Source organism: Geotrypetes seraphini, chromosome 1, assembly GCF_902459505.1.
Source record: "Geotrypetes seraphini chromosome 1, aGeoSer1.1, whole genome shotgun sequence".
NCBI classification, from domain to species: domain Eukaryota; kingdom Metazoa; phylum Chordata; class Amphibia; order Gymnophiona; family Dermophiidae; genus Geotrypetes; species Geotrypetes seraphini.
In genome coordinates this window covers 224,903,411-224,927,718 of record NC_047084.1, presented here as the reverse complement: position 1 = coordinate 224,927,718, position 24,308 = coordinate 224,903,411, and the positions used below count along the sequence as shown (strand labels likewise).

General features: G+C 46.6%; 1 protein-coding gene across 3 annotated transcripts in view; it reads right to left on the bottom strand.

Moving 5' to 3' along the window:
• SMIM14 (small integral membrane protein 14) overlaps positions 1-24,308 on the bottom strand; it is a 106,446-nt gene that overhangs the window by 42,657 nt on the left and 39,481 nt on the right. For all 3 annotated transcript variants that reach the window (XM_033947307.1, XM_033947299.1, XM_033947289.1), the window contains one exon: positions 5,687-5,776. In XM_033947307.1, coding sequence (XP_033803198.1) covers positions 5,687-5,761 — 75 coding nt within the window. In that variant the 5' untranslated portion in view covers positions 5,762-5,776. The remainder of the gene's footprint in view (positions 1-5,686; positions 5,777-24,308) is intronic.

The window sequence follows — 24,308 nt, the reverse complement described above, 5'->3', positions numbered from 1 at the left end:
TGGCAACTTTAAACTGTGCTTAATATATAGTGAGACTTCACCTCCAGTTTAAACTGTATTTGTTTGTCGGTTCCCTGACGTAGTACCGAAACGTGGCATGTCGGAACCAGTTATCTGTTCAAGCTAAGTGCTAACATTTTTTGTACCATAAAACTTGTGACAGAAGCTTTAGCATAGCTGCAATAGCTAGCAACAGAATAATTTATGAGCATACAACTTGGAGTGAATTTCCATTGAACACTGCAATGATCGGTGGGTGAGGCAGAGAGATCAGCCTTCATGTCTCTGAGCAGAGTTCTATTGTATATGTAATCTGATAAATATTGAGTTAAAATTTATCTTCAATATTATTTACGGAGTGACTTTCTTTTACTAGTCACTGCATAATTTTCTCAGCTGTCTGAACTATGGTATAGCATCTTAAAATAATGTCAGCCTTTAATTGTCAACCATGAATGACATTTGTTTCCATAAAAAAAAAAAAAAAGATGAAAATTAGAACTCCAAGTTTCTGCATCAGTCTAGAGCAAGTATGTCAAACTCAAAGGCTGACACTGACCAAATAAACAAGGTTTAAGGATATGTGGGCAGCAAAGTAATTTTTCATAGAAACTTAGGTTTATTTCAAAAATTACAATATAAAAAAACAAGAGCAACAATAAAATTAATGCTTTCTTCCCAACACTTGGCATCTCTTCTCTGCTATTATTTTTCCTATTTCTGGGGAAATCTTGTCCACAGTGATTACTTTTAAAACTGACCTGGACCGTGTGAGCGGACTGCTGGGCGTGATGGACCCAGCAGAGGCACCGCTTATGTTCTTATGACCCAAGGTGAATGTCGGTAGTTCTGGATCTGATAGGAGACTTATTTCCTTTCATAAGTGTAAATAACTGTTCACACCAATAAATACTTCCAAATATGGAAATAATTTCATATGCAAATTTTTGTGTATTTTCAAAACCTGGCTGTCAAATATTTGTAAAAATTCAAGCAAGCCAACTTAACTGTATTTTGTCTTCAAATCTGAATTGCACTGGATCTCAATTACTTCCATTATCATATGATTAGGTACAGATTCTATAATTATTGAGAAAATCGAACAAATAAAACTCGTCTTCCAAAGATTTAAAATCTGCAAATCTTGTTTCAAACTCAGTTCTAAGGCTTAAAATTCTTTCTGTGTATTTTTGATACGATGCAATTTCACCTAAACTTGATTTATGTTGCATGTCAGAAAGTGCATTAAATCTTCGTTTTTCAACTGCTTTTCCCAAAGAACTAGCTTACATTGGAATGCTTTAACTTGGTTACACATGTTCATAATGATCTGATCTTTTCCTTGCAGTTTTAAATTAAAATTGTTTAAGTGTTTTGTTATATCAACCATGAAGGATAAATCTTGTAACCATTCTGGGTCAGAAAACTACCTTGTGTCTCGATTTTTAGTTATTTAAAAACCGACATATTTCTTCTTTCAAGTCCCAGAACTGTTTAAGGACCTTGGAGCAGGATAGCCAACGTAGTAAAGTAGGACAAACTGGAATATTCGCTTTCTAATTCACTTAAGAAAGCAGAGAATCATCACTGATTTAAGCCTCGAGATCTTGTGAAATTGATAATTTTTTTGACATATGTCAACACGTTTTCCATGTTTATTACCTTTGTGCATAATGCTTCTTGATGCATAATGCAATGCGTATGATGAATCTTGGATCCGTCACAAGTTTCACTTTGTTTTTTCGCATTAATGCCACAAAATCATTGATTTTTCCAGCCATTGAAGGAGCTCCATCTGTAGCTACAGAAGTTATTTTTAACAGAGGTAAATTGTATTTTTGTAGAAGTTCATAACAGAATTAAATATATCTTGTCACGTTGTAAAGCCACACATCAGTACTAATTCCAATAATTCCTCAAAAATGTTGAAATTTGTGTCGCAAGCATGAAGAACACAGCTAATTGAGCTATGCCCCCAATATCCATACTTTCATCACAGGCAATGGAAAAAGATTTGAAACTAGAAGATTTTACGTTGATCTGATCACTTAAATTGCCCGCCAGATCAGTAATTCTTTCTGCAATTGTATTTCAAGACAAAGAGATTGTTTGAAAAACCTTCACACTTCCGGGACAAACAATTTCTGCAGCTTTAATTAGACATTCTTTGATGAAATCACCTTCGGTAAAAGGTTGAGTGTTTAGCTATCAATTCTGACAAGGCACCACTGCACCACTGCTTCACTTTCTTGTGATACATGAATTGTTGTTTTTTCAGTACCAACTTGAGCTCTTTCAACTTTTCTTGTCTCATTAATCATTCATAACTGTCATATTTTGATTTATGCTGTTCATTGTGCCATTTAATGTTATATAACTTTGGCACACTAATAGCATTATTACATATCAAACAAATTATTTTATCTTTTACTTCACAGCAAAAATACTCCAATTTCCACTTTTCTTGGAAAGTTCAATGTTCATCAGCAATTTTTCATTTAGTTTTACTACCACTTGGTTTCGATAAAGACATAATGAATACAAAGAGCTGAAATATGAGCAATACCTGTCAAGTATCTGAACGTCTGAATCATATCTCCCCTGTCCCTCCTTTCCTCTAAGGCAGTGTGGACCGGCATTGGTCTGTGGACCGGCGGTTGAAGAACACTGGGCTAAGTCGTGGGCCAGACCCCGCCCATCTCTACCCAATCTCCACCCCAGACCCCGCCCCCATAATAGTACTAATTGTAACATTATTTTTTCCATTCATTTTTCAAAGATACACAATATAATCTTTTTTTTTGTGAGTGCTTTTCTTCATAAGTTACCTTCACTGGTTCCAGTTTGATTTCAGTTCTTTCTTGAGCACTGCAATGCTCTAATTACATTACATTAGTGATTTCTATTCCGCCATTACCTTGCGGTTCAAGGCGGATTACAAAAGGAGTTATCTGGCCATTTCCAGAGGAATTGAAGAGTACAGCGGGTTGCTTCAGAGAATTGGGACAAGTCTTGCGGTGTTAGTTTGTCTTCAAGGATTTCTTGAATAGCATGGTTTTTATTTTTTTTCTGAATGATTTGTAGTCTGGGGTCATTATCAGTAAATTGGAGAGTTTGACTGCTTGCGTGGCTAGTAGTCTAGTTTGACTGCTTGTGTGGCTAGAAGGCCATCGTACAGTTTTTTTCATTTGACGTCTCTGATTGGGGGATGCGTGAATGATTTGTGGTTTCTCCTATGTCTGGTTGAGGTAGTTTAGATTAAGCGGTTGTTTAGGTAGGCTGGGCTGTCTCTGTTTATGGTTTTAAATAGTAGGCAATAGAATTTGAATAGTACTCTTGCTTGTATTGGGAGCCAGTGTGAGTCGAGGTATGCCGCCATGATGTGGTCGTGTTTCCTCAGTGAATAGATAAGTCTTAGCGCTGTGTTTTGAACTGTTTGTAGTTGTTTTATCATGGTTGCGGGGCAGGGAAGATAGAGTATGCTGCAGTAGTCTAGAAGATCTAGGCCTAGGGACTGGACCAAGAGCTGGAATTGTGTTCCGTCAAAAGAATTTTCAAACTTGCCTTAAGTTTCTCATGACCGCAAATGATTTTTGTATTGTTTTTTGATTTGTGGTTGCATGATACAGCATCTGTCTATCGTCATTCCTAGAAGTTTTAGAGTGGGTTGTATGGGGTATGTGATTGAGTTGGTGTCAGGTCAAAAGCGCGCCGGGACAAAAGCGTGCCCAGACAATTGAGCGCAGCGCAGAGGCACGCGCCGCTCTAAATTACTGTTTTTAGGGCTCCGACGGGGGTGTTTGGGGGGGGAACCCCCCCACTTTACTTAATAGACATCGCGCCGCGTTGTGGGGGGTTTGGGGGGTTGTAACCCCCCACATTTTACTGAAAACTTCACTTTTTCCCTGTTTTTAGGGAAAAAGTTAAGTTTACAGTAAAATGTGGAGGGTTACAACCCCCCAAACCCCCACAACGCCGGCACGATATCTATTAAGTAAAGTGGGGGGGTACCCCCATGCCTCCCGTCGGAGCCCTAAAAACAGTAATTTAGAGCGGCGCACGCCTCCGCGCTGCGCTCAATTGTCCGGGCGCGCCTTTGTCTTTCGCGCCGTTGTCTATGAACCGATTGAGTTTATTACTAGATTTGTTATGGTTTGGGTTTTATTATTTTCGAGGAGAATGAATTTTGTCTTGTCTGGGTTCAGTTTCAGTTTGTGATTTTTCATCCATGTTGCTACTGTTTCAAGTGTCCTGTGTAGTGTGTCTGTCATGGAGGACGTTGATTGGAAGGAAGGAGAATGGTGATGTCATCTGCATAGCTATAGGAGGTTACGCCTAATTTGTCCATGCAGGTGCCGAGGCATGCAATGTAGAGATTGAAGAGAGTTGGGGAAAGTGGAGATCCTTGGGGTACGCCGCAGGGATTGGACCATGGTTCTGATTTTTCTATTCAACTTTACTCTGTAAGTTCTGGATTGTAGGAATCCTTGAAACCATGTGTGTACCTTATCTGTGATTCCTATTGTATCTAGTATTTGTAGTAGGATGTTGTGGTCCACCAGGTCAAATGTTGTGGTGAGATCCAGTTGTATAATCAGAATTTTTCTACCTGTGCTGAGGCGTTGTCTAGCTGTGTCCAGAAGGGAACCTAGTAGTGTCTCTGTGCTGTAGTTTGTTCTGAAACCAGACTGTGTAGGGTGGAGTATGTTGTGGTCTTCTAAGTAGTTGGTGAGGAGTTTGGCTACTAGGCCTTCCAACAGTTTGACATAAAGTGGTATTGAGGCTATGGGTCTGTAGTTGGATGGTTGATCTGTTGCTCCTTTAGGGTCTTTTAGGATCGGGCTAATGCCATCTGCGAGCATGGTTTGTATTCACTGTAATAGGAGAATGTGGAATTTGATACTGGAAGATTTTAATAGGTATGGAGGGCAGTGGTTGAGGTCGCAGACTGCGTGGCTGTATTTTTTGTAGAGTTTGTTAAGGTCAGACCATTGTATAGTGGTGAAGTGGGACCAAGTTCTGTCTGCCACAGCTGATTCTTTTTCTGTGGGAGGCATTATGATCTCTTCTAAGTGGGTTGGGATTCTGGTGAGGGTAGTCCTGGCAGTTGTGATAATGGAGCAAATAAATTCTGTAGGTGCAATTGTGAGGATGTATGTTTCTGTGTCACATGTCGCAGTCTGCCTGACCTACTGTGATCCATTTATTCCTTGATTGCATTACTCTTTGAGGCAGTGGTGGCAAATTGGTATGGTTCAGTGGAGCGATGGAAGTTGCTTAAGTTATAGCAGTGTTTTTCAAGCTGGTTTTCAATATACCCAAAATGAATAAGTATGAGATAGAGATTTACACTTTCACACAGTACATGCAAATCTATCTCATGCATATCCTAAAAACCAGTGGTGTAGACATGGGGAAGGCCTTGGGAGCCAGGAGCCTGGACCCCAACCCCCAAAATGAGCTGCTGGTTTTCACTTCAGAAATCCAAATTGGCTAGTGTGTACTCCGGGACCAGCCTGAGAGACACGGAGCAGTAGCAGTAGTAGGATACAGTTTATCATGGGGTGCCATATAAAAAAACCGCCAATTCTACTGCAGCTGTATAAACACAAACCAGGGACATTGCATCAACATATAAACAGATCATGTGATGCCTTCTAGAGAAGGGTCAAAGGGTTACTCTTACCAGACTGATTAGTCTTCTCATTGCATACTCATGTGAGCATATACATTCGCAGGGATCATATCCTCCTTCTGCCATTACTCAGGTAACTATCTAAAAAAACAAGAAACCAAACACAGGAAAATCAATTGACAGGAAAAGTTTTCAGAGACAAACATCAAAACATTTCAGGGGCACTGTTATTTTAACACTAACTTGTGCCATTTTATGTAGCCCAATTTTATGCAATGAGCCCTAGTTATTAATAGCTGGGGTTAACAGTAAAATACTACATCTCAACAGTAGCCCCTGTTGATTAACTTCTTCCCAAAATGATATATATGATAATACCATGTAATGCCCAATTTCTCTCCGTTAAGTTTTTCCTCTCTATCATCCTCTTCTTCCTTCTTAGATTTTCTTTATCTACTTGGGATCTGTAGTCAGTGGCATAGTAAGGAGAGGGAGGCAGGGGGGGAGGGCAGACTGCCCCAGGAACCATCTTGGTAGAGGCGCCGACACCTCTCTGCCCCCTAGTGCTATGCTCACACCCTCCCTTCCCCACCCCCGTACCTCTTTAAATCTTTGCCAGCGCGAGCAACTACTCTGACCTGCTGCTCGCACCAGCCTGGCACCCTCTGAAATCACTTCCAGGTTGCGGGGCCATGAAGTGACAGAGCTGGAAAAGTTGCTCATGCTGGTGAAGATTTAAAGAAGTATAGGGGTTGAAGGGATGGGGGCGAGTACAGTGTATGGGGTGCAGGAGCGGGGACAGTGGCGTAGAAGGAGCAGGAGAGGGGGATGCCATTGTTCCAGGCACCTCCTACCCTTGCTACGCCACTGTCTGTAGTGTCTTTGAAATACTTGTCCTGTTTTCCTTAGTTGTGCCTGGATTATTGTTCTACAAGGTCACCATCAAGCAGACTCCCAGGGGAAGGGACCCCGAGTTTAGAAATGGTGCCACAAAGCAGGCTGGTTCCATAGATTCATCAGAGTTTCTCTGTGAAGCAGCAGTCTGGCACCGCGGGACTACATCCTTTCCTCTCACAGGGGACCACTGGGAAGGGGTCTCAAGGCACTGAAGCCACTGAGAAGCAAACTTAATCGTAAAATAAGAAAAAGCAGCAAAGCAACTGCAAAAGCCTTCTGCATGGACTGCTTGCAGAAACTGTAACTGGACATGTTCCCTACCTCTCGGGCTAAGGGGGGTGGCGCATGTGCTCAGAAAAGTTGTGGATTTCTGCAACTCCTTGACTGTGGATTGGGATTGAACATCTAGCGTATGGAATCCAGAAGGAACGTAACAGAAAGCACAGTTACTTACCGTAACAGGTGTTATCCAGGGACAGCAGGCATATATTCTCACATGTGGGTGACGTCATCTACGGAGCCCCGATGCGGACAGCATTTCAAGCAAACTTGATTGAAGATTCAAGCTTGCTGGCTGCACCACGCATGTGTGCCTCCTGCTCCACTAGAGGGCGCATCCCCTCCTCGTGGTCTCCAGTTCACATATCCAGCAAAGAAGTCAACCCCGGGGAGGTGGGCGGGTTGTGAGAATATATGCCTGCTGTCCCTGGATAACACCTGTTATGGTAAGTAACTGTGCTTTATCCCAGGACAAGCAGGCATGATATTCACACATGTGGGTAACCTCCAAGCTAACTGATACGGGATGGCGGGAGGTTGGCAATTCAAGCAAATAGATTACGTAAGACCGATTGGCCAAACCGGCCATCGCTTCTGGACAGTGTGTCCAGGCAGTAGTGTGAGGTGAAAGTATGAACCGAAGACCACGTGGCAGCCTTGCAGATATCCTCGATGGGCGTGGACCTGAGGAAAGCTATCGAGGCTGCCATCGCTCGGACCTTATGTCCCATCACTCGACCATGCAGCGCGAGACCAGCCTGAGCGTAGCAGAAAGAAATACAAGCAGCCAACCAGTTGGACAGGGTGCGCTTGGAAACTGGGCGCCCCAACCTGTTAGGGTCGAAGGACAAAAACAATTGGGGGGCCGTCCGATGAGACTGGGTGCATTGGAGGTAGAAGGCCAACGCCCGCTTGCAGTCGAGAGTGTGAAGCACCACTTCTCCGGGATGAGAGTGGGGCTTGGGGAAGAACACAGGTAGAACAATGGACTGGTTGAGATGGAAATCAGACACCACCTTAGGTAAGAACTTAGGGTGGGTGCGGAGAACCACCTTGTCGTGATGGAATACAGTGAAAGGTGGGTCCGCTACCAGAGCCTGCAGCTCACTAACTCTTCGGGCAGACGTGAGTGCGAGTAGGAAGATCACTTTCCAAGTGAGAAATTTAAGGTGACATTTATCCATGGGCTCAAAGGGGGGTTTCATCAGTTGAGCCAGAACCACATTGAGATCCCAAACCACAGGAGGTGGTTTGAGTGGTGGATGAACATTCAAGAGACCTTTCATGAAACGAGAGACCAGGGGATGGAGTGAGAGAGCCTTTCCTTCCAGGGGCTGGTGAAAGGCAGCAATTGCACTAAGGTGCACTCGAATGGAATTGGTCTTTAGGCCCGAGTGAGATAAATGAAGCAAGTACTCTAGGACCAAGGACACTGGGACCAACACCGGGTCCTGGCTGTGAGATGAACACCAGGTCGAGAATCTAGTCCACTTCTGAGAGTAGCAGAGTCTAGTCGAGACTTTCCGAGAAGCCTCCAACACTTTCCTGACCAATTGAGATACAGGGAAGGGATTCAGGGGGAAAGAAACCAAGCAGTCAGGTGAAGAGACTGAAGATTGGGATGTAACAGTGAGCCCCGACTCTGTGATAGCAGAGAGGGAAAGACAGGCAGAAGTAGAGGTTCCCTGGCACTGAGTTGAAGTAGTAGGGAAAACCAGGGCTGGCGAGGCCATCGGGGGGCGATGAGGATCAGGGTGGCCCTTACCGACTTCAGATGGACCAGCGTCCTCAGAATCAGAGGAAGTGGCGGGAACGCATAGAGAAACTTCCCCTCCCAGTCTAGGAGGAAGGCATCCGCCTCGAGACGGTCCGGGGAGTATATCCTCGAGCAGAAGAGAGGCAGTTTTTGATTGTCAGGGGAGGCGAACAGATCTATCTGTGGGGTCCCCCACGTGTCGAACACCTGTCGCAGCACCTATGCATGCAGGGACCATTCGTGTGGCTGGAGGAGGCGGCTAAGCCTGTCCGCCAGGCAGTTTTGTTCTCCTTGGATGTAAATCGCTCGAAGGGAGATGTTTTGGGAGACCGCCCACTCCCAGAGCCGTAGAGCTTCTTGGCAGAGGGACGAAGACCCCGTCCCTCCTTGCTCGTTTACGTAGTACATCGCCACCTGGTTGTCCGTACGGATGAGAACCACCCGGTCGTGAAGCAGGTGTTGGAAGGCCACCGCGGCGAGGTAGATGGCCCGGAGTTCCAACACGTTGATGTGGCAGCGACGGTCCTCTGCGGACCACAGACCTTGAGTGCGGAGACCGTCCACATGAGCCCCCCAAGCGTGCTCCGACGAGTCCGTGGTTAGGACCTTGTGGTGTGGAGGGGCGAGAAAGAGCAAACCCTTGGAAAGATTCGAAGAGTCGGCCCACCAACGGAGCGATCTTTGCAAGGAAGGAGTCACTGTCACGTGGCGATTGATCGGGTCCCGATCCTGTCGCCATTGTGATGCCAAAGTCCACTGTGGTAACCGCAGATGAAGGTGAGCAAGCGGGGTAACGTGGACTGTGGAGGCCATGTGGCCGAGGAGCGTCATCATTTGTCGTGCCGAGACCGAGTTCGATCTCGAGACTTGTCGGCTCAGGTTTACCAATGACTCCCGACGCTGAGGAGGGAGGAAGGAGCGAAGGCGGACCGTGTCCAGCACGGACCCGATGAATTGTAAGGACTGAGAGGGGCATAGCTGGGATTTTGGGAAGTTTATCTCGAACCCCAGGCACTGAAGAGAAGTAATAGTCTGTTGGGTCGCTGAGATAGCCCCCTCCCTGGTTGAATCTTTGATCAACCAATCGTCCAGGTAGGGGAATACCTGCAGACCTTGGGAGCGCAAGGCAGCCGCGACCACTATGAGGCACTTCGTGAAGACTCGGGGGGACGAGGACAGGCCGAAGGGGAGGACCCGATATTGCAGGTGGAGGTCTCCCACCTGAAAACGCAGAAACTTGCGGCAAGCAGGGTGCACCGGAACATGGGTGTAGGCCTCCTTCAGGTCGAGGGAGCAGAGCCAATCGCCCTCGCTGATCAAGGGGTAGAGTATCAGAAGTGAAAGCATCCGGAACTTTTCCCGTACCAGGAACTTGTTCAGGCGCCTTAAGTCTAGGATCGGGCGCAGGTCTCCCGTCTTCTTCGGTACCAGGAAGTAACGGGAGTAAAACCCTTGGCCCCTTTGATTTTGGGGGACCGGTTCCACCGCCCACAGGCGGAGGAGGTACTGTGCCTCGGAGAGGAGGAGGGGCAACTGCGCTCGATTGGGAGGGCACGCACTCGGTGGGCTGTCGGGGGGTACCTCTCGAAAGTTGAGTGAGTACTCTGATGAGATCATGCCAAGGACCCATGAGTCCGACGTGATGGCTTTCCAGCGAGGGTAGTAGGCTTGAAGGCGGCCCCCGATAGGGAGGAGGCCCGGTGGAGGTGCGGAGGGGGTCCGCCCCCGTCCGCTCATTCCGTCAAAAGGACGGAGATGGCTTCGCCGACGCTGTGGGCTGTGACTTTGGTGGAGCGCTAGGGTAAGCCTGGGGGCGTCGCGGCGGCGGTCTGGAAAAGGCCGGGGTAGATTTCTGGGGGTAGCAGCGAGGCAATTCCCGGAAAGGGCGAGAGGCCTGTGGTTTAGGTTTTTGCCGTACCAGAGACGCGAAGGAACATTTGTGCTCTGACAATCATTTTGTAGCTGCCTCGATGGTGTCGTCAAAAAGTTCCTTCCCGACGCAAGGGAGGTTGGCTAGTCGATCTTGCAGGTTGGGGTTCATATCGACAAGTCATAGCCATGCCAGCCGGCGCATGGCCACCGCGAAGGCTGCGACCCTGGAAGATAGCTCGAAGCCGTCGTAAGCGGTGTGGAACAAGTGCAGTCTGAGGTTGGAAAAATCCTCGAGGAGGAGGCTGAACTCTGTCTGGCGAGGGGTGGGTAAGCTCTCCAAGGAGGCAAGCCGCCCAATGAGGTGCTTCAGGTAGGAGGAAAAAGTGAAGGTGTAGTTCAGGACTCTGGTGGTCATCATAGACTTCTGATACAACCGGCGTCCGAATTTGTCCAGTGTCCGGCCTTCGCGTCCAGGGGGGACCGCCGCGGACACCCTTGAGGGGTGAGCTTTTTTCAGAGATGATTCCACCAGCAGGGATTGGTGGGACAGCTGTGGTTGCTCAAATCCCGGGTGAGGTACCGTCCGGTACTTAGACTCCATTTTAGATGGGACCGCCGTCACCATGTAAGGAGTTTCGAGGTTCCTGATAAGGTCTGCCCGAGTACCGGGTTCAGTGGTAGTCGGAGGGACTCTCGGGGCGGGGAAGGCATATCCAGCTCCGCCAGGTATTCCTTGAAGTACTTTGAGTCAGATTGTAAGTCCAAGTCAAGGGCACGTCCCATGTCCTGGACGAACCTCGTGAAGGATGGTCTATGGGGTCCCATGGCCCCTTGCGGGGACGGTGACCGAGACCTCCGTTTGGCCGAGAAGGAAGGAGAAGCCTCCCTCGAATAGCGGGGCTCTCGCTCGGACCCTTGGTCCGATACCGGAGACGCGCTGTGGAAGCGTTCCGGGGTCGAGGACCTGCGTCGCCTCGAGGAGCCCCTCGGGGACGCTGCCGGGGTTCTGGGTACCGACCGGTGCCTGGTCGGGGATCCCTCCCCGGACTCCCTCGGCGAAAGCCTAGGGCCTCGGACCGGAGCCCCGGACCGAGGGGGAGTCAATAGGAGCTGTGGGTTGGTGAGAGACAGCTCGGTGACCCTTAGCGGCTCCCCCGATCGAGACGAGGGGGTACGCTCTCGAGTCGGAGGGGAACTCCGGGCTTTCTTAGAGAGGGGTCTCGATTTTCGTTTTGAATGCCTCGAATGCCTCAGAGAGGAATCCGATGAGGAGGAGAGGCGACGAGAACGGCGCGGTTTTCCTCAGGGGGTCTCGGCGCGTTGTTCAGGCTGGTCCGGCGCGTGCGAGGTCGAGGCCGAGGCTGGTTGAAGGTGAGCCATGGCAGCGGATAACTCCGTTGTGATCATCGCTTGGAGCAGTTCCTGGAATACTGGCACGGACAGCATCGATGGCATGTCCGAGGCCGCTGTGCTCTCCACCGGGGGCGATCTCGCTTCGGAGCATTCCCGAGGGGTGGAGGCACGTCCCGTGGTCTTCGGGGTTTTCGCCGGGACCGTGGGCAAGGAGTATCCACTCTGTCCGGCCGTTGTCCCCGAGGTTGGCTTCTTTGACGATGTGGAACCTGAGGAAGGAAGAGGGGCTTACCCGGGGCAGAGGACTTATGAGAGCTCGAGGTCTTCGAGGTTGAGTCCCGAGGCGGGGCCGGTGTACTCGAGGCCGAGATCGAGGCTGGGGCCGAGGCCGGGGCCGATCTCGAGGCCGAGGGTTGATCGGTAGCAAATAGCTCTGCCATGCGGGCCCGTCGGCGGCGGAGCACCCGCTGTTGAAAAGTTGCACACCGGGGGCAAGTTTCCGTTGGATGGCCGGCCCCCAGGCAAAGGATGCACCAGCGATGCGGGTCTGTGAGATATAGAAGACGCTCGAACCCGGTGCACTTTTTAAAGCCCATAATGGGCCGGGACATCCAGGCGGCCGCGGCCAATCAGGCCTCACGGTCGCGGCGATCCGGGAGCCCCCGGATCGCGAGAAAAAGGCGCAAAAAGCGCTCTGAGCAGGAAAAAGAAATTTTTTGTTATGCACAGCGACTTTTACGACGAAAAAACAAAAGAAAATAATAATAAATCGCGGTGCAAGAAGGCACTAGTGCAGCGCTAAGAAAAATGTGTCTTCTTAGCACAGTGGAAAAAATCGAACTGGAGTCCACGAGGAGGGGATGCGCCCTCTAGTGGAGCAGGAGGCACACATGCGTGGTGCAGCCAGCAAGCTTGAATCTTCAATCAAGTTTGCTTGAAATGCTGTCCGCATCGGGGCTCCGTAGATGATGTCACCCACATGTGAGAATATCATGCCTGCTTGTCCTGGGATAATACATCTTAGCTGGGAGACAGAGAAATTTTTAAATCCAGGCATATATTCTTAATGAGAAAGAAAGCAGGAGAAGCCAACCTACAGGGCGGGATTTCAGGACTATCAAGCATATCTACAAGAAAGAAGATTAGTAAGTTAAGAACCTAAGGCCAGATTCTCAGAACTCACTAGTAAAATCCGGCGAGTTGATATAGTGGCAGTGATTTTTCTTTTATAGGCGATTCTCAGCATAATAGCATGCAAATGATAAACACGCTATTTGTGCAGAGAATCGCCAGTAAAGAGGGGGGAGGAACTGTGCCTGGCGCTTGCTTAGAAGAGTAATCACTAGGTACAGCTCCTCCCTCCTGTCAAGGCTGGTCTCCCTGCCCCAATCAATTTAGCCACAGGTCACCCTGAGTCTTACCAGCTCAGCTGATTGACCAGCAGAGAGAGCAGCAGAAGGAAAAGTCTCCCCACCCCCACCCATCTCCTGCCACTGCCCAGCTCCCGCCTCACATTCTGTATAAGATCATCAGGAGGGATGTCCACTCCCTCCTGCCTTGGTTGTTGCTGCCCGGACCCCCCCATGCCTTGGCAGGAGGGATGCCCACTCTCTCCTGCCACCAGTGTCCCCCTCCCAGAAAGCCCTCCATACCTTTAAATCAAAGGATGGCGGAGGGATGCCCACTCCCTCCAGTCAGCAGGCCCACCTCTTCAAAATGGCGGGCTTTCCCCTTCCCAGTGCATCCTGGAATGCAGTAGAAGGGGGCCTAAGGCCCCTCCCCTGCTTAACTGGACTTGTCAGAACAAAAATACAATTTGAAACTCAAAATTCATTGGTAACTTCAAGGTAACAGAGAAGAACGCTCCTGAAGTCCAGTAACTCCAATACTTTGTCCTTTTTCTTTGACCCCATGGAATGAAATGCAGGCAACTGAACTTCTTGATTGATGTGGAAGGCTGAACTACTTTCAGTAAGAAGGATGGAACTGTGTGCAAGGAAAGCCCTGCTTTCGTAATCTTCAGGAACGGTTCTCTGCAAGAGAGCGCTTGCAATTCAGAGACTCTTCTTGCAGGCACAATTGCCACAAGGAACACTGACTGTAATATCCAGCAGGGAAGCCTCTTGTAAGGGTTCATATGGAGCCTTACTGAGACCTTGCAAGACAAATTTTAAGATTTCAGGAAGGTGCAACCGGAGAGCCCTTTTGAAGAATCTTGCCACATTTGGATGCAAGGCCAGAGAAATCTTCTCCCCCCCAAGCTCGGATACATGAAAGGCCTGCTATCTACGCTTTCAGAGGTCTTGGGACTACTAAGATCAGAGCTTGTAAGGGCTCTACATCATCCTTAGCACAAAAGTCTAAGGCTTTTTAGCTCTAAGCAGAGTAGTAATGATCATCTCTGAATATCCTTTGCTTACTAGGGCAGCCCGATCAAGAGCCATACCATAAACCCAAAGTGTTCTGGATTCTCTATAGGCACCAGACCCCGAGTTAGAAAGATCTACCTGGATTGGAAAGCTGAAGCCTTCATCCCTCTGTAGACAAACAAGGTCTGCATACCACGGACTGTGAGGCCAATATGCTGCCACAAGGACTACCAACCTCAGATGATTTGTAATCCTGCTACTAACTCGACCTAGTATGGGCCATGGGGGAAAAACATACAAGAGCCCTCTCTCCAGCAAAGGTTAGACTAACACATCCAGACCAGTGCTTCCAGATTTGCATCTTCAGCTGTAAAAGCCATCCACTTTTGCATTTACAGACAAAGTCATCAGATCCATCAGCGGGTGATCCCCACCACCAAACAATGCTGTTGATCACTTGTAGGGACAGCGACCATTCCAAGTCCAGCGTCTTCCAACTGAGATGGTCAGCCTAAACATTCTCCACTCCTGCTAAATACACAGAGGAGAGTGCTCGCAGATGAGCTTCTGTCCATTGAAAGAGAAGCTAAGCCTCTAAGTGTAATGGGGCGCTTCTAGTGCCCCCTTGCAGGTTGATGCAAGCTACTGCTGTTGCACTGTCCAAAAAGATCCTGACTGCCTTGCCTTCCAGTGACTTCTCCATGGTCTGTAATGCCAGACGAATTGTAAGAGCTCCAAGCAATTTATGGACCACTTGCTCTTAAATAGGGAACAACGGACCTAAATCCCAATGTAAAGATGGGCATCAGTCAAAAGTATCACCTAGGAGGATATGCAAAGCGGAATGACCTTAGGTAAGTTGCCTGCAGCCACCACCACAGGCTGTTTCACGCCAATGTCTTACATGGAAGCAGCTGCTGAAGCGAGTCCAACTGAGGAGACCAGCAGGGTAGAAAAGAGTCCTGAAGAGGCCTCATGTGTGCCTTCACCCAAGGCACCACCTCTATGGTTGCTGCATTCAACCCCCGAAGCTGGAGATAATGCCATGCCATGGAAGCTGACCTCATTAGGAGATCTGAGATCTATTTAATGAGCTTCTGTCTGTGTGGCTCTGGAAGAAAGACACAGCCCACTGCTGTATCTAAACAGACTCCCAGGTACTCCAGTTGTTGGGTTGGCTCCAAATGACTCTTCTTGAAATTGACTATCCATCCTAGTTCCTGCAGCAGCTGGACCATCTGCTTTACTGCCTGCTCGCTTTCCTCTTTGGACAGAGCACTGATCAGCCAATCATCCAAATATAGGTGCACCTGGATCCCTGGCTTGTGGAGATGTGCCACTACCACCACCGTGTGGTGCTGTTGCTAGACCAAAAGGTAGCATGAAGAACTAGAAATGCTGTTCCAGAACATGGAACCTAAGTACTTCCTGTGGGTTGGAAAGATGGGAATGTGAAGATAGAGGCCTAAGGAGGCCAAGAATTCCCCCAGCGCTAATGCCAAAATGACGGAGTAGATGGTCTCCATGTGGAGCTGAGGCACTTTCAGCATTGCATTGACCAACTTGAGATCCAGAATTGGTTCCCAATCATCTGAGCCTTTATTGGGCACCATGACGTATATAGAGTATCTGCCCAAGAATGATTCTTCATCGGGAACGGGCTCTATGACTCGAATATCCAGAAGTCTCTTCACCGTAGCATGGACTCTGAGGGCTCTTTCCGGTCAAATCTACAAAAAGGTCTGGAAGAGGGAAACAGAACTTGATCCTGTGACCCTCTCGAATAACCTCCAGGACCTAGCAATATGTGCCTAACTGTGCCCAGATTCTCCAATAAGCCAACAACCTTCCCCCTATCTGGGGAGGACTGGCCACTGACCTGACATCATTGGGCTTCCTTGGAGGTTGGAGAGAAGCAAGGACTTGAGGATTGCTGCCTTCTGCCAAACTTCTGTCTTGACCCCTGAGAAGACCTTTGCATCAACTGACCTAAAAGTATGGACAAAATCTTCAAGAGCCTCAGAAATTCCCATATCCCAAGCCTCTTGCAGCTCAGGGTCTGCTGTCCTGTAAGGCTTTAGGGCAATGGTCCATCACAATGACTATTAGTCATTCAACCCCTTTATAAAGAACATTTGACTCTGAAAGGAAAGCCTGCTTAGCGAGGTCTCCTGTCCATTGTCTCATCCTGAGCATGCTACGAGTGGAGACAGAATAGGCCGAAATCTTGCTCATGACTCTGATCATATCATATAGAGGGTCTGTCATAATTCCACCCGGATACAACCATCTGGGGGTCATCGTCGTCTTCCACTTCCAGAATCCAACTTAACTGCATGCAGCAAGTGTGTGCCACAAAGGAAGCCACAGCTTTAATACCTAAAGTCAAGGCTTCAAATTGTCCCTTGAGATCTATGTCCACCTTGCTGTGCATCTTTTAACATCACACCCACTTCACTGGGTAAGGAAGTTCGCTTGATGACTTGGGCTACCAGCAAATCCACCTTATGCTGAACAAACATCTGTTGACATACAGGAGCCATCGGGCAGAGCTTAAACATAGTCTTACCCACCCACATTGAGCCCTCTGAGAACTACCAATGTTCCATAATCAGTTTAGCAATGTCTGGGATGCGAAGAGAATAACACAATTGGAACAATGGAGCCACTCTGAGCACTGTGAAGTCAAGGCTTACAGGGATTCCGTAATAATACCATCGAATCCGTAATTCCCAGGAGCAAAGCTGCTTTAAACAGGCAATGTACAGTAGGGTTTTCTCCCTGGTCAAGGGTGACCACCGCTTCCTGACTGCTGGCCTCATGCTGAGAACCAGACTATGGCATGGAAGATACAAATCCCTGGAACAATAATGGCATAGAATCAGATCCCACAATCATCCCAGTTATTCTCTGACTGGATATTCTGGTCCTGAGCTGTATCTGTTTCTGGTCAGGGCATGACCTGAGAGAAAATCCCTGTATGCGCAACCACCAACGTGCCTGTAACAGATGCTGGAGGGCCTCAACAATTTAAACAGGCATTTCACATCAGGCTCAAGAAAACCAGGGTAAAGCCCTACACTGGCAACCCAAAAGACCTTGCAGAGGTTCCCTGTGGGTCCTATTGGGTTCTACAACACTGACATGCCTATGTTTCACCAACTCACTTTCAGAGGACTCTGGAAAGGACCTGTTTCCCTGAAAACAAGCCTCCTATGGATCCACAGCCCAAGAGGACTTGGAGGAGGCTAAGCCCATGGCTCGTGACACAAGGATGCTCCTTAGCCAACAATCCAGCGCAAACCTATGATATAGGGGTAGAAAAGACTGAGGGATCCATCCCTATTGGGCCTAGAGGACTCTGAGGAGGCTAAGCCTATGGCTCGTGGTACACGGATGCTCATCAGCCAACTATCCAGCGCAAACCTATGATATAGGGGTAGAAAAGCCTCAGGGATCCATCTCTATTGATTTTAAGCAAAGTCAAGGGTTTTGAGGCATATAGAGGCTTTAGATATCAATTATTTAAGATTTCTTAAGAATTTGAAAATATTTTTATATGACTTATTGTAATATTCATACTATGATGATATTTTAATTATTGTTTTTTGCATTTTCCCATAGATTTTATGACCTCTTTGAATGAAAATCACCTTGAACCTTTTTGGTATAGTGCAATTAATAAATTGTGTATTAGATTAGAAATAAAATTGGGAAATCCAAGATGGCCACCATAGCAGCGATCTTGGCACCAAAAATGGCCTGAGGGAGAAAATTAAAAGTCAACAAACAAAGGACTTTCTAGAGGTGGGGGCCCTATTCCTGGACCCAGGAACCTTCAAAATCTCAGAATTTAGACAACCCCCCCCCCCCATTTTTCCCATAGGCTTGAATAACCTTACTCACTGTGCCATGTGGTATCTGCCTGCTCCAGCTTAGAACTGCAGCTGGAAAACTAGAAAAAACCCAAAAACTTTGCCTCAAATTTTCTCCACCTGTCAGACTGAGTCTCAACCCCCTCAAATCCTCATGCCACGATGGGGAGAGGACCATGCAGCTGGCCCACGATTAAGTCTAGGCGAATCGGAATGGAGCCAAACAGTTTATGCTCAAGCTCCTGATGAGTAAGGGATGCAAGCTAGCTACACAGGGAACAGACCCCAAGCTCCAAAAATACTAAAGCAGGCTGGCTAGATAGTTATCTATGAGGGTTGATCCTGCTAGCAGCAGACTTCTGCCCAGCAAGTCTGCATCCTCTCCCAGGTAGAGTCCCAACTGGTGGGAAATCTGGGCACCAAGCCTCAAACTTTGGATGTAAGAAAAAAACCTCTAAAATAACAAAAACCACAGAGCAGATCAGAAAGGCACCTTATCAACTTGCTTGTAGAAGGAAAAAACTGAGGGGGCAGGACCTAGCCCACTGGGAAGGAGGCAGAGTTGAAAGATGTGCGACATCCTTCTGCAATTAACTTACAGGTTCAGATGGACAACACTAACGTTCAGACTAGTAGACACATTGCACTAGAAATCAGGTTAAGGGGCCCTTTTACTAAGCAGCACAAAAAAAAAAAGTGGTCTGCATTAGAAATCAGATTAAGGGGCCCTTTTACTAAGCAGCACAAAAAAAAAAAGTGGTCTGCATTAGAAATCAGATTAAGGGGCCCTTTTACTAAGCAGCACAAAAAAAAAAAAAGTGGTCTGCACTATCTTCAGCACAGGTCTTCCCCATATACTATGGCCACTTTTAAAGTTGCTGGGAAATGGCCAATTTTTCTATTTCGACAATAATGGTCATGCACTAATTTTCCCATTAGTGCATGGCTGTCAGGTGTCAATAAGTGCTCACAAGCTATTTTGTAAGTGGTAAGGGCTCACACACTAACTACACTCCAATATGTTAATGCACAGCAATGAAGCTAGCAGATTTTCCCAGAACATGCCTACTCTCCGCTCCCAACACTATTTTTTAATCTATTTATTAGTGTGTGCACATGCAAAATCTATTACAGGGCACCTGAACACACCCCATAGTGGTGCATTTTTAACCTGCAGTAAGCATGCTTTAGTGCTTACTACAGCCAGCAAAAGGGACTCAAAAGCTCTCTACCCTCCAGTCAAATGGGAATTTCTTACTGCTGCTTACTATTACCATTAATCATTTCTATAGCGCTACTTCAGCACTGTACACATTATATGCAGGTACCATCTCTGTCCCTAGCGGGCTCACAATCTAAGTTTTGTACCTGGGGCAATGGAGTGCCAAGAGACCTGCCCAGGGTCACAACGAGGCTATAGTGGGTGCTTTAGTGCTGCTTCTCTTTAGATTTTGAGTCTAATGCACATCACATGAAAACCTTTCCAAATCCCATCCATCTGGTATGCATCCGAATCCCAACTAACCGATCACAACCCTGGAATAGAATCCAAACAGTTTCTGAATTCTGCCGTTCTCGTGGCAACCTTAGAACACCTCATATAGGAGTAGCACGCAGTTGACAAGAGAAACAGGGATAGGTATGCAGTTGATAACCCGCAATTGGAAGAATTGTGATCGGCTCAACTTTCCATTTTGGTAGGTCAGTTTATGTTTAGAGTACAAATATGAAAAGATGAATGCAGATATACTTTAGTTAGATTGTGAGCCTTCGGGACAGTAAGGGAATTTTTTAAGTACCTTCTTACTTCTCATTTATAATCTTAATGTATATTTTCTTCAAACCGCTTAGAACCTAACGGATGTAGCGGTATATAAGAAATAAATTACATTACATTACATTACATATACTGGGGCATAGCAAAGTATTTAATTTGATCTGGGGCCCGTTGACATCCTTTGTTAATTCAACATAGTTTCTTGGGTTTCAAATCTTTTCTTTATTTTTATACATGTCCAGGATGGGGTGGGTGGGTGGGGGGGATATATTTTTTGGTTCATTTCTTGATCAAATTGTTGGATTGGTGGGATATTTATTATATTCTTTGTTATTGATGGAATTTAAGTGCTATTTTGTAACAAATGTACTTATGGCACTTTGTATTAATTTTGAAAATTAATAACAGCACTAAAAGTCATATCTACACACACACACACACAGAAGTGTCCCATGATCAGGCCTTTGCCACACTAGGAATATTTTGTTCTCTGTTCATGGCTGATTAAATAGTGCTGAATATCAGAGAAGCATATGTCTTACAACAGTTATATCATGAAGTGAAGTGATTATAATTAGGGCTTAATTTTAGGACCTGGCCAATGGACACCCCTGCTCCCAATAAAAAAGGGGTTTATTGGATAAAAACCAGAAAAACACTACTTCCCTCTAGTACTCTGTCACCCCCTTCATTGGCTTATCTTGTCCCCTCTACTAAGTTTACCTTTCTTTGCTGATGACTCCTAAGTGATTAGCTTTTTACAAGTTAAAGTTGTAAGGAAGATTTGATCTTTGTTGGACATGAATTCATTTAGGCTGGTCACACAAGTTGGTGCCACAATTTAAGTGCCATATTTCCAGTCAGTGTGGCTAGCCTATAAGAACTCTTAAACTAGTATTCTATAAGAATAAGTTTATTTATTAAGATTTATTTACCATTTTTTTTGAAGGAATTCACCCGAGGTGGTGTAGCAAGAATAAGCAATCGACAATTACAGCAATAAAAAATATTCAAATTACAAATCAAAGCACAGCATAATATGCTACATTACAATATGTGAGAAAACAGTTTAATAGACAGCAAAATGGAGCATACAGATAGAGTATCAGGAGAAATAAAATAAGGGAACTAATTTTAGAAGATGCAAATGAGGTCCAATCCTGCTATAGTATGTGCAGTTGCTGTTATTCTGTGTGTGTGTGTGTCTGTGTGACTAGTAAGTTAGTTACTTCTTCCATTAAAGGCCTGGTTGAAGAGTCAAGCTCTTTTCACCTGCTTCCTGAAGTAGAGAGAGTTGTGTTAAGCAAAGCCTTTCAGGGAGTGCATTCTAGAGTATTGGGGCCACTTTGGAGAAGGCTCACTGGTGGGTATCACATGTGATGTCCTTTGTAGAAGGTGTATTAGGGATGCTCTCTTGGAGAACATTAGTGACCTTGGAGGTGTGTAGAGGGAGATCCTGTTCTTCAAGTACTCTGGACCCTTTCCTTTGAAGGCCTTGAAGATCAGACACAGTTTTAAATATCACCCTATATTGTACTAGTAGCCAGTGAAGTCTTTGCAAAACTGGTGTGATGTAGTCATATCACTTACAAGTTGGCAGTGGTGCTGGGTGCTCAGTGGTGTACCCTGTTTTTTCATTGCTTAATGTTTTGCATCAGTTACCAATATGGGCCTGGGTGCAATTTAAAGTTTTGGTTGTGACCCTTTGGGCTAGATTCACTAACCCCCGATTCCATATCCGATCCGTGCCTGATTGCATGCAGGATGACGAATTCACAAAAGGCCTGCATGCAAAAGGGGACGATCATTGACACCCCCCCAACTGACTGAATGGATTGCTAGAGCCCTGATAGTAGTGACAGGAGAAGCAGACTATCTCCGGCTTTTAAAATTTTTTTTTTAATCAGGCTGATATTTTGCTTGTTTTACACAGCCAATTTTTTTAAAAATTAAACCCCCCTCCCTCTCCCAACAAGTGCCTCTTCCCCCTCCCTCCCCAATCCAAAAAAACTTGCCCTGCTTTTAAAATTATGATAGGAGGGTTCCCACTCCCTCCTGCCATCTCCACTATTTCTCCCATCCCCAAAAACAAATGGCAGGAGGGCTGCCGATGCCCTTCTGCCACCCAAGGGACGCCCCCTCCTGGTTCCCGGCCATACCCACCCCCCTCCCTGTACCTTTAAAAACATTGGGAGCAGGAGAGGTGCCCAGTCCCTCCTGCTCCTTAGGCCTCCCATGATCTTTGGGAGCAGGAGGAAGAGCAAAGTCCTCCTGCTCCAGCTGTTCTGCCGGGCCATGACACAAAACCGGCCTTAGGCCGCGCCTAAGGCCATGATTGGCTGAGGCGCCTCATGCTTCTCCCTTGGGAGGGGCCTGGGGTGCCTCAGCCAATCAGGGACTTCCTTAGGGAGGAGTCTAAGGAAGTCCCTGATTGGCCATTGTTTTTGGCTAATCAGAGACTTCCTTAGACTCCTCCCTAAGGAAGTCCCTGATTGGCTGAGGTGCCCAAGCCAATCATGGCCTTAAGCCCCTCCCCCATGCAATATATGATGCACCAGGGTGGGGCCTAATGCCCACATTGCATGGAGGACCCCTACGGAGTAGGAGGGACTGAGCACCCCTCCTGCTCCCAACTTTTTCAAGTACAGGGAGGGGAAGGGAGGGCCCGGGCCCGCCCAGCCCATAGAGGAGCCCTACGGAGCAGGAGGTGGGCCTGGGGAGTGGAGGTGGGCCCGGCCGGCTGATGATTTGTGATGGCAGGAGGGAGTTGGCATCCCTCCTACCATATTCATGCTTGATGGGGAGGGCTGCATTGAGAGGGGAGACCGCGTATGTGTGTGGGAGGTGGAGTGCACATTTTTTGGACAGGCCTGCCTATCTTCTTTTTTTTTTAATGGGGCAGATATTTTGCATGTGTAACACATGCAAAATATCTGTGTCATGGAAAAAAATGAATAATAAAAGTCTGGAGAATTTTGTATACTTTAGATGGTGTTTTTGTAGATTGCCTATTCCTTTTTAATCAAGCAATATTACATATTCTTCTAAACATTTAGATTTTTATTTCACAATTCTTAGGATCTCTGAAGAAGGCTATTACACCCAAACACAGACCGTGTTGGGTCTGAACTACTGTCGTTTCATGTGAATGAGCTTGTACTCTATAAGTATGTATTTTACAAGGCTTTAACTCGTATATGCATCAAGATCATAAATTCCCCAGCTTCTTCTGCTTTTTTGGCACAAAATTACATGCTGGATTTTATCTCTGACAGGTTTAGAGATGCAGGTAGTGTTAAAAAAAAGTGCAGTTTTGTTTTTTTTGTGTTTTTTTTAAATGGACACAGATATTGTGCATGTATTACACACATACAATATCTATCCCCATTTAAAAAAAAAAAGTCATGCCAGGACCCCCCTCCCCCACCACAGAACTTTAAAAAAGTTGGTAGGGCAAGGCAGGAGGAATGCCTACTCCCTCCTTCCTCAGCCACCCGGACCCACACACACACACACAGCCCCCATGAAGATCAGCAGGAGGGTTGCCCACTCCCTCCAGCCTCGGCCACCCAAACCCCCTCCACACACCCCTGACCCGCCACTCCGTACCATATTCAGAAGACAAACAGGAAGGTGCTTTAGATATCTGAACCAATCAAAGTCTTAGGCTCCTCCCAGGATGTACCAGGAAGAAGAAGGCCTGCCGTTTTGAAGAGGCAGGCCTGCCATCAGGAGGGAGTGTATTAAAAAAAATGCTCCTACAGGCTACTATCATATATTTTCCAGTATGTAACAAATGTAATATTATAAAAGTACTCGGAGAAACTGATATTGTGAGGCCAAATGTGGATCAAAGCTCACTAGTGGCAGCCAAGAAAGGAAATAAGATACTAGGAATTTTTAGAAAAGGGATGGTAAACAAGACTAAGAATATTATAATGCCTTTATCACTCAATGGTGCGACCTCACCTTGATTCTTGTGTTCAGTTCTGGTCTCCTTATCGCAAAAAAAGATATAGCAGCACTAGAAAAGGATCAAAGAAGAGCAATCAAGATGATGGAAAAATTATGTTCTTACCTGTTAATTTTCTTTCCTTTAGACGCAGCAGATGAATCCAGAGATCAATGGGATAGTACACATCTACCAGCAGGTGGAGATAGAGAAACTGATTAACAGGTGGTCCTATTGGCTGGCACGCCTCCTGCATCTTCAGTATTGCTCCTTGCCCAAGCATCTGTAACCATCAATATGCTTAGCATGTAAAAAACTTCTTTCCCATAACAAATTTCAAAAGGTAATAATACAGAAAACAACTATCAATAATAACAGACTTCGAAAGTTGCAAAAGAAAAAACTGACAGTCAATATCCATCTGCTGCACCTGCAATATTCATCTGCTACGTCTAAAGGAAAGAAAATTAACAGGTAAGAACATAATTTTTCCTTCCTTAGCAACACCAGCAGATGAATCCAGAGACCAATGGGATATAGCAA